Source organism: Atta colombica, unplaced genomic scaffold (assembly GCF_001594045.1).
Source record: "Atta colombica isolate Treedump-2 unplaced genomic scaffold, Acol1.0 scaffold49, whole genome shotgun sequence".
Classification (NCBI taxonomy): Eukaryota; Metazoa; Arthropoda; class Insecta; order Hymenoptera; family Formicidae; genus Atta; species Atta colombica.
Genome location: NW_017259538.1, coordinates 684,353 through 696,437, shown reverse-complemented (window position 1 = coordinate 696,437; position 12,085 = coordinate 684,353). Strand labels below are relative to the sequence as shown.

Here is a 12,085-nt window from a genome sequence, read left to right as displayed (position 1 = left end):
TTTATTTGTCATATTATATATGTATATATTTAATATATATATAAAATGTTATATATTAAATATATAATATATTCAGAACCTTTTAAAATTTACAATAAAAATGATATATATCATGAAATATATCATGTCCTTCCGGGGAAAAATAAAATTATATATAATTACATAAAAAATTGACATTTTATATAATTTTATACAAACTATGTTTATATATATATATAATGTTTTTCCTGGGTTTATATGTAATAAATTAGAAATATGTGATAAAGCTATTGTAAATTAAAAACTTTTAAAAGAGATAACTTAATGTTTGAATAAATAATGTTTGAATTCATATTTGTTACTTATACATGCATCCTATATTTATTGAAAGCAAAAAAAAAGATATAAGAAAAGGAAAATATGGATGCATTTTTTATCCATGACATCTTAATTACAAAGAAGTTTCTTTTGTCCTATATATATATCAAACAATTCGATTATTATACATTACGTAGAGATAGAAAAAAGTTTTATATACGCGCATAGATGATATGCAATATTGAAGACATTACGCGAAACGGTTTACAATTTATTTTTTGCAAGAACAAAGAAAAAAGCGACAAAAAATTAATAGTACAATGATTTTTTTACAAAGTATTCTTGAATTCTTAAATTGTTGTTTAAGACAATTATATATACCGAATATTCATCAAAATAAATTATTAGAATGATTTAATTTTAATTATTGGAACGATTTATAAACCACTCGGATTTCTCAACTCGCTATTTTCTTGAGAATTCTTTCAATTTTTCTCCTACAAAAACATACGGGACTTTTTGCGCTCATTTCTCAATTATCTTCCTCCAGCAATTGAACAAATAATGATATAATTTTTTTTAATTGTTACAATATTTTTCTTCGCTATTTGAGATTTATTACGTAAGGATCTTAATGGAAAGATAATGGAAAAAAATCTGCTAGATGTTTATATAATGCTAGTAAAAGATTTTTAATTTACGAGCAATTTATTCTAAGAAGCCTATTCTGTAACTTGTAAATGTCATTGAGTAGGTTTTATACATGATAAAAAAGTTGCGCTGCGAGACTGTAGTATTACAGTTACAGTTGTTAAAAGTTACAAAATATATCCTTAATTTATTTTAATCTATATAAGTTTGAAATCTGATAAATTCAATCAATATCTGTTGCAATAAACAAATCAAATTTTCTTTTAGAAATTATTAAATGAACATGATTAATCCTCTTCTATTAAATATATTAGAAAATTCTTTGATAATGATATTAATTTATTTAATTAGATTAGCGAAACTTTTTTTAGTCCAATCAATATGATTAGACATTTTGTAAGTATCTAACCAAAAATGTACTAAAACAAATTCTTATAGTTAAGTCTATAATCATTCTTACTATAAAATATCAAGCAATTATAATAACCAAAGATTCTGTTTAGTCTTACTAAATACATTCTATTATACACATCTTGTTGATATTAAAACATTTTTCTCATTATAGATCACTTTCACATAAAATTATTTTGTGTTTTCTAATTTAAAATATATATCAATATAAAATATATATCAATATTATTATAATTGTAACGTTGTATGTCAGCTTATTATATTATTAATATTTATTGTATTATTAATATTTTTTTGTAAAGAATGTAAAAATAATTTATTAGTATCAAGATTTAAAGTTGTGAATTAATCAAATTGTTTACAAATATTTTAGTATTCTGAAACATCAATTTCATAGAAGCAAGGAATATCTTTCTGGACAACTTTATTCTCAGTGTAAAGATTATATTTAGTTCTTTTAATATTTGCGCTCCAAGAGCAGTTTGAGATTCATTCAACTGGTCCTGAATCCTTGATTGAAACGTCTCTTCATGACCGTGACATAAATACAGTACATAAACAGCATTCTATTGAATCGCTTCAAGGTGACATCCTGTAGAAAATGAAATTTACGAAAAAACGCAGGATCTCTTTTATTAATGATAACGCAAAAATGTAAAAATATTCACATAGTGTATTTTTTATTTACAATCTGCTCGAGTCATTTGTGATTAAACTTCTCCCACAAAGAATGATGAAAAGCTAGTCATTTCTAAATTAAGCTAAAATACGTTTTATCTTTGTTGAATATACGCATATATTTGTATAAGGTTTGTTTGCGTTGCTTAAAATTCTCAAAAATTTGTACACACGATAAATATATATTTGGGTGTTGAAGAAAAAGGAAACGAAAATACTGAATACAAAAAGTGCAAATAAGCGAGCAAACCTACAGACAAAAGTGACGTATAAAAACAGAAAAGAAGGAACAAAAGAAAATGAAGATTATACATTATTCATTATCATCAGAAAAAGAATTGTGTAATCTTTTAGTTATATCAGTTTTGTCATTTTTCATTCGTATTGACAAGACGTGTCGATTTCATCAATATTATGCAATTTGGCAACAATCGACATGGATAAAGCATCGTCTTATATTTACACGAAATCAAAATTAAGTAAAGAAATATTAAACAGTGAAATATTATCATTCTTTAATCTTACAAAAAATATGTATATAAAATTCAGAGTGAGCATAATCCAATAGCATAAGGTAATATCGTAATAATTAAAATTAACATAACATCAAGTAGAAATCATTTTAGGAAAAATTATAATGATCGCTCGACTTCATTTTTGATGATAATTTTGTGATAAATTCTTGACTTTATAATGATTTTTAAATGATTTTCTTAATTAAAAAAGTTTTTAAAATTTAAAAACTTTTAAAAACGTTTTATCAAAATTATTCAAGAATGCATCACAAAATCATTGTTAAAAATGTATAATTTTACCTAAAATAATTTCCATTTGTTCAACTTGATGTTATAATTTTTTATGCTACCTGGAAAAGTAAAGAACTTGCAGTTTGAAATTATAAACTGATATTCAGAATAGATTTTTATATTTAAGACCTTAAAATATCACGAATCAATCAGTGGATCATTTTAGCATCTTAAAACATTACTGAAACGGTCTTGAAATAAGAACGGACTATGAATATACCAGTTTTATTTTTCTTTTTAAAGCTGACTATATTTAAAGCGTACTTTATTATAAACTTACTTCGTATTCTTATTCTGAAATCTCAATAGAGCATCTCGATGTCGCAACTTACAGTTAGTCGCCGTGGATAATTTCGCTTTAAAGAAACGACAATTTCTAAGAGATTTGCGAGAGCGAGTTGATTCGAGAGAAATCATCAGCATCGTATTTCTCGTAGGCTGGATGTAGCTTCATGATACATTACGCGCGAAGAAATATTTGACGTTCCATTTACGACGCATCTTTATTTTGCGGATGTATTCATTCCTACTTCCTGTCCTGTGTAATTACAATTTTCATAAATCGCCACAAACGCGAAATTTTCAAACCAGATATCTTCAAGATAGTTCGCGAAGTCATAAATATCAAACGATAAATAAAGTATCCTCTTCGGTTTCTCTTCCCCTCCCTTCTCTATCTCTCCTTTCTCGATTTCTTGCGAAGATCTGCAAGAATCACATCCGCATGTATAAATACTCTCAAAGTCTCAACTGATGACTTGTATTTTGACAGACTAAGCAATTACTTATCGTTTTCTTTCATGAAAATTCATTACAGAGCGATTTTCGATGTAAGACGATGCTTTAATCATAGAGAAGGTTTAAAAGATACAATTATAGGAGCATTTCCTATAACTTTATTCGAATATTCTTTGCGGTAAAATATTGAATTACATCATTAAAGAATAAAATAAGATGTGATGGTTTTTATTTGAAAAATATAATTATTTCAATAATGAGAGAGAGAGAGAGAGAGAGAGAGAGAGAGAGAGAGAGAGAGAGAGAGATAAAGTGCTTATTAAAAATTCTATGAAAAGCCTTTTAAGAATACAAAAATTAAAACATAACAAAAAGTAGGTTATGATCGGTGTAGAAAATAAAAATGAAGATGAAGTAAAATGGAACAGAATACAATTAGAGTATAAAAAAGCAAAGAAAGAGAAAAAACTATGTTTTATTTTTACAATAAAGTTATATATTTTACAATAAAGTTATTCTGTCGTCTTTGCATTGAAATATACTTGTCGCGATTATTTCGATATAAAAAGCAAACGCTAGCGGAAATTGTTAATTTGTTTTCCAATATACGCTTTTCGCAATTTGTGAAAGGATGTTTGGTTGGCTGCCAATTGTTTACATAATAATCATCCCGAAAGCGAGGTAAAGTGCACTTGAGTATTCGATTGCCAAATAGTAAAACAGTGAAAGGGAATATCTAGGTGAACATGCTTTCTAAGCATCGTCTAAACATATTTGTGTTTATGAGAAATCGGAATATATTTAATGAATTATTTCTAAATTATTTTCTCATAATATTCTTTTTTTTTTTAAATAACATTTTAACATAAATACGTAATAATTAATTACATAAAAATTATACAATGATATAAAACAATTATACAATGAACAATTGTACTTTAATTATTATTTGATATACCTGAATTATTGATTGATTATTTATATAATAACTAACGTATTATTAATATATTATTAATTATATCAAAAGAATTGTGTAGTAAAATATTACATAGTTAATTTAGTATATATTTAAAGTTGATTAAAAAAATAATTCTTTATTTATACATCTATCTTTAAAATTTACTTTGCAATAATTCATTGCTTTTTAGCGATTCATAATTTAAAGATTACTTCAGTAATCTTAAATTGATTACCTTAAAATTTTCATTCAGGAGAAATCATTTCTATCCTTCTATATTAACGAATATTGTGTATAAAAGATCGATGTATCATTAAAACAGAAGTGCTTCGTAAACGACTTCGTAGAAGACGAAGCACCTAATTCCGAACTTGAAATGCAGTTTGTCATGACATGTTTCGTCTGCAAACAAATCGACCAAGCATCAATGTATGCGCAGTTTTTTTTAAATGCGCATAACGAAATTACCTCTTGATATTTCTCAGCGTAAAAGAATATTTATAAACCCAGTAATCTTTAAAACATTGAATAAGTTAGATTATATATAAATATGAATTACTTATTATGATCCTCACATATTAGATAAGTGCAAAATATAGAAAAAAGCTACACAAAAATTCCACGCAATTCCAAATGAACTCGTTTTCCTTAATTATAATTAATATACATCTTTATGTAATTTTATTTTACATGTGGAATAGAATTGAATTGAAATGCTCCACCGCGCGGACAAATGATCATTTTTTTCATATAATTGCAATGCATATGCCGCGAGACTCGTATTTATCGATTTACAATATAAGAATAATTAATTCCCACATGGACGCAATCGTGCGATCAAAAATCTAAGAGCTAATTTGCAATCCATCGCACAATACGCCGCATAGAAAATAGAGACCGTCTCGCGTGCAATCGCGAAATTATGTCGCTGCATCATGTATAATAACGTTCAGCTTAGGTTACATAATTGCATCCTGTAAAATCGCAAGTTTAGGCGCATAACGTAACATTACACATTCTGTCAATCTTACATCGTTCTTCATCTCGAATCTGACATTTCGTAATCGTTACGCGTAGCACGCGCATATAAATAGTTTGTTAGCTTACATGGGAAAATTTAAAATAAAAAAACATGCGCATATTGCACTTGTCTATAAGTCTATAAATTTATCGATAAGGCGCGCGTGATCAACAGAAACTGATTAGTCACAATAGTATACTAACGTTCGCACGTAAATTAATAAATGATATCAGTAAGCGAATACAGCGAGTATAGCAAGCGACGCGTACCGAGGAACACAGAAAAAATCAATCTACTGTTAAGAAAAATGAGTACTCAATTTATTTTCTTTCCTTTAAGTATAATTATCTTTAACAAAGAATATTTTCTTGATAATAATCTTAAAATATATTTATTACAAAATTTCAGAAAAACTCATTATTATATATTCGAAACAAGAATTTATTTTCTTCTAAAAAATACTATAAAATTGATCGAAAAAACAAACTTTTCATAATAAACAAATTGAATTTCTTTTAACTTAAGAAACTTGATTGAAGTATTAAACTTACTAGAATTTATATTTTGAATAAATTTAATGCTTGTAATGAACTCATGATAGATTTGTGAATATGAACTTTTGAAATACTTGAAATAATTATTACTTGTGTATACGAGTGCAAAATATTTAGTACAGAGTTGCAACATTCGGGCGAATGATTCATTTACAAGTGTATCAAACATATCGTGAACTTTGTAATAAAATAGTACATTTGCTTTGGAAAATTTAGAATTTTTTGGAAGTTTTTGTTGAAAAACGTAGCTAACATATTACGTTTTCTACGTGACGTTTTTTGATGATCACGCTTTAAAGATAAAATTATCTTCCGACGCGCACAATGTTGCAAACATTTCATTGTAAGGTTGTTCGGCACGATTGTTTTTTACAAGTGTCAAAACGTATCGAGAACTTCGTAAACTAAAATGTATTGCCTTTGAAAGTTATGAATTTTTTTAAGAAATTTTTAATATGTTACGTTTTTTTACACACTTAAAGAAAAATTTCTTTGATTAAAATAATGTGTTTAAATCAAAGAATTTGTGCATCGTGATTAAAGAAAAGTTTCTTTGATTTGAAAATCATTTCTTGAAATAAACTTTTATTTTCTCCTCAAAGATATTTTCACTTCAACTTAAAAAAATCAACAAAAGAAACGATTTTTTAAATTTAAACATAACCTTTCTTTGGAAGCATGATGCTTTATATATCACACTTTATAAGATGAAGTTATCTTTCAACATGCATACACTGAAAAAGATTTGGATATATAATAATCATTTGTTTTGTTAAAAATTGGTTAGTCAAAAATTGTATTGTTTTAACCAAAATTTTATTAGAAAAATATAATTTCTAAATAAACAAGTAAGAAAGTTTTTATTAGTCACATATCAACAAAATAAATGGTACATTATTTATATCAAAATATTTCCTTCAGTGTAACATTGCAAACACGTTTAATTGCATGAATACAACATTCCAACAAATGATTGTTTATTAAGTATGTCAAAATAAATATTGTAAACTTTTTGTGAAAGTAAAATGTACCTACTTTCAAAATTACCGAATTTGTTGAGAAGTTTCTGTAACATATATACAAAAAATTAGTTTGCTAAAGTAAAAATTAAACTAAACATTTAGATGAGACATTCCACCGGACACTTTTGTAATATCATCATTTTTAATTTTTTTTTTCGCTGACATATTCTACAAATAAAAATATGAGACATGTTTAGCGAAAAAAAAATTTAAATCTTTTTTATGAAATTATTCATGCTTTTAAGTTACAGAAATTTATAAGAAACGTCATCCTTGCGAACATTCAAATTATTATATCATCGAAACCATTAGTTGTACAAAAAAAAAATACAAAAAAAAGATTTTAAAGATCTTAAATTGTTTTATAGATAGATTATTTTTAATTTATCATATTTTTATATAAATAAATCATTTTCCATGTATTTACATTTTTTCATTAACATTTTTTTAAAAAACTCAATTTAAAAATTTTGTAAAAATATCATCATATTCCCACTTCAATTATGAATTAATCTTGAAAATTTCAAAATAAAACTCGAATGAATTGTATAGTTAAAAAATTCTGTTGTGTAACGGCGCAATACTGCATACTAATGGTTTCGATGATATCATGTTATAAATACCTTTCCCGAGAATAGAAGAAGAAGAATGAAATCAAAATTTGATTGGCTATTCCAATATGTTAGCGCTATTATACGCAGGAAAGTGCATAGAGACCAAAATTTGATTGGTTGTTTCCAGTATTGCTATCGTCATTATGCGCAATAGTACACCTTGTATTCTTACATCATGATATAATACATTTTAATGTTCGCATAATTTTAATGTCACATTAATCAGCGACTTTTATGAATTTCTACAATTTATATACTATAAGCAATGAATGAATAACTTTACAAAAAAAATCTCAAATTTTTTTCGCAAAACATGAGTCTCATATTTTCATCAATAGAATATATTATCAAATTTTTAAAAATATTAAAAATGATAATGTTTTAAAGGTGCCCGATTTGAGGAATGCCTCAGATCTGAAAATAAATTTTATTAGATTATCGATATAATTATATAAGATGCTTAAACTGGTTACTAGAATGTCATAATTTTTTGCACTGGTCATCATGCTTAAATTTCCTGTATAAATATTTCAGCAAAATCATTCTTTACATATACATTCATTCTTTTTACATTACGCTTTTCAATTGCACTTTAAAGATAAAGAGAAAACAGGTTGGAAAGTTACACAAGAACTAAAAGTCTTACACCTTTCTTTTTTCCACAGAGTCAAGGTCCTCTCTCAAGGTCTGTCTTTCTAAGTCATCAATCTTAATTCGTATTACGAATAATGAATAATATTTTATATGATAATATTATAAGTAATGATAATATTATATAAAGTCTAATGATAATATTATTGTATGCGATATCTAAAATTATCAAACATTATGTCAGCAAACAATAGTGTCACTTCTTTGACACGTTCATCTTCTTTATGCAGATAAATTTATTACAATAAAAGAAAAGATTGGTTGAATATGACATAGCATTTTTAATTGGTTGGCAATAGCCAGTTCAAATGCTATATTTTATCAATGCCATATTTTATTATTTAATTTTTTGCAGTAGCCAATCTTTTCTTTTCTAGCATAATACAATCTGTTGAAGTGGTTTAATTTATCTGACAATCAACTGTCCTATAAGAGCTATATAGTGGCCAAGAAATGTAGATCGAGGATACGCGGCAAAATTATACCGTGATTAACGCAATGCTATCGAATAAATTTCATTTTTTTCTATTGTTCATCAATCACGAAGAAAAACTAATGTGATAATTAGTAGGCACTATTTATACAGTATCAACAATGTTTTGTTATATTTTTTCAACTTTAATAGATATATGTACTATGTACTATGTATTATGTAACATAAATGTGTATTATATAAATTTTTTTTGCTTTTCAGTATAAAATTTACATACATAATTATATATAAATATAATTATATATATATATAAAATATGTTACATTATGTAAAATATGTTACATTATGTGATATATAATATGATTTTTTTTTGTATAATCTCTATTCGTTTATACATATGTAACAAATAATATAGAAAATAATTAAAATAATTTGAATTTTCTTAAAGATCCATGAACTTTTTGGATAATTATAATTATGCAATATTGTACAAATGTAGTTACAGTTGTTTGAGACTTCAGAATATTCTCTGACCACAGAATGAATCCTTTGTTTCTGATAACGTTGCTGAATCACGTTTTCAATGATAATTCATGTGAACGTGACGCGCCAAAAAGAAGTTATAATCCGCGACCTCTGGATTCGATCGATTATTTGCATTAATTAACTATCGTTCTTATGAAGAATAAAAATTTTTTGCATTGATTTACGCAATTGTTGACAATATCGCTTAATTCATTGCAAGCGTCAATTGTTCTTACTTACCGTTCGTGTAATATTAGAATATAAATATAATCAACGTATTGATTATTATCAGTGATTATATATTCTAAGTATAATATATATTGTTATGAACTTGCTTTTGAATTTAATATTTCAAATCAAATAGATAATATAAGATAAAAGACTGGATTATTTAAAAAAGGATAAGAGATTTTTATGGTTAACTTGAAAGCAAAATTTGTGAATTTATTTTAGGAAAAAGAATAAATGACATAGTTCTCTATAAGATGTAGAAAATTAAATTATAATACAAAATTAAATTATAATACAAAATTAAATTATAATACAAAATTAAATTATAATACAAAATTAAATTATAATACAAAATTAAATTGTAATGCAAGACTCATTAGAAATATAATTTACTACTACTATTGAAAACAGATCTAAAAACTATGGAGTATTACTGCGCGTTTTGTTATCACGATTTCGTAATTTCTAACAAAATTTTCTACTTCTTCTCAGGAAATTCCATAGATTGAATCTAAAATAAACGTATTATGTTAGAAACATATTATTATACAATATAAAATGGTAACAATATAAACATAAAACTCTTGCAAAAAATTTTTGCATAAAAATCGACAATTATTTATATTGTTACTATTTTTGTAATGTTTGTTTTAGATTTTAATCTACAAACCAAAATGTACTGAGGAAAACTAAATCCAAACCTTGATACAAAAAATTCTATTACAAAACTCAAAATTTTCAAGTCTGTTTTTAATGACACAAGACTTCAATATTTTTAATAAAGTATTTTTGATAAATTTTGTATTACAAATTAATTTTCTACAACTAAAATTTAGTAATAAACAACATTTCAACAAATAAGTGTTCCTTTGTATCTTCCTTAAAATAAATTTACAAATTTCGTCACTAATTTAATCATAAAAATCTCATTTCTAATTTAACCGTAAAAAAATCTCCTGCACTTCTCCTTCTAAAAAATTTCATTAATACTATATATTTTTATATCTTTTTATGTTTAATTAAAATTGAAACAATATTATTTGCAAAATTTTTCTTTTACATTATAAATATTTATAACTTGTCTTATTAATAAATTAGCACAATAAATTAACAATTAATTGTTACATAAATCGACGAGTGTTTATTATTGTTGTTAGAAAATATCTGTTAAAAAAAAAATATAATAAATATTGTCTAAAAGAGAGAGACTTGCTAACATACCACTTTACCACTTTTTCAGAAATCATGTTATCGGACCTCACTGAAATGCCGTTCATAAAACTTGGCGATTTTAAGTTCGAATTCGAGTTCGAGTCTGCTAATCCAGAATTGCAGGAAGTAGCAAGGAAGGAATTAAGAGAGTCTCCTGAGATACAAAAACAGTCGATAGCACGTCTGCAAGAATTATTAAAAGGTAGCGTGAATATAAAAAAATCTGTTAAGTTAACGTAAAGAATTATGAAATACGAAATAAAAAATATAAAAATATAAAAATATGAATTGTAAATGGCAACACGTTAAAGGGTATTCCAGTGTAAAACATAAAAATGTGACTTATATTTTGGGGGAATATTTTTTTTTTAAGAAACTGCTGCATATATTCTTTTGCGCTATCTATTTGTACGTATTTATAGTAAGTATCGACAAATTTTGTTATGGCTAAATGTTTATTTATTTTTATATTACGTAAATTTAAAAATAAAATGTAAAAACATGCATCGGTGATTGACATTAGATTTGTTTTTTATAGCTGAACTAGTGTACATTTTTAGAACTTAAAATGAAATAGGTATATGTTTGATATTTGAAAGCGAGAAGGAGAGTTCTAGTCAAGTCTAAAGTCCCTATAATAGAATCTAGAGACTGCTGAAACAATTGCTGATTGCTTCCGCCATTAATGTTATCGTGAATTAGCGACAGCCAATGGCAAGATAATCCTGAAAAAAAGAGTCATTCTCATTGTTACTAGTTAACGATAGCGGTAAAATGTTTAGAGATCCCGCAACAGCAGTATAGATTAGTATACACATTATACAGATATATCATTATATGATGATTGCAAGACATAGAGTGCATTCGTTTACGCAGCGATTAGTACAGAGAGTATCATTTAATTCTTGTTTAACACTCAGTGAATAATAAGGATAAAGTAATACTTCTGCGCTAACCGCTGCGTAAACGAATGCAGGAATATTGATACGTTGTCAGACAGCATATTAATTTTTGCTCGCTTATACAATTCTATTCTACTTTTTCTTTCATTTTGGATCATTTAAATAGTTTGAATTCAACTCTATTGTCACGTACAACAGCAAGCAGTCATTTGAATGGCGATACATTTCCGGTTTCGACTGTTAATCGAAACGGGCATGCGCGCATGCAGTGTCCAGACTCTGTTATAGGAACTCTAGTCAACTTTAGCACAGGAATAAAAAACAGATCTATGATTGCAACTATCTAATTTGGATGTATCATTTTTATAAATGTGTTAATAT

At 25.9% G+C, this 12,085-nt stretch overlaps 1 protein-coding gene across 3 annotated transcripts in view; it reads left to right on the top strand.

The window, feature by feature from the left end:
- LOC108691681 (alpha-tocopherol transfer protein-like) overlaps positions 1–12,085 on the top strand; it is a 28,935-nt gene that overhangs the window by 13,303 nt on the left and 3,547 nt on the right. For 2 of the 3 annotated variants that reach the window (XM_018199552.1, XM_018199553.1), the window contains exon 2: positions 10,831–11,004. In XM_018199552.1, coding sequence (XP_018055041.1) covers positions 10,831–11,004 — 174 coding nt within the window. Of the gene's footprint in view, positions 1–5,839; positions 5,872–10,830; positions 11,005–12,085 lie in introns of those variants that run through there. The other variant, XM_018199554.1, reaches the window with a different exon arrangement.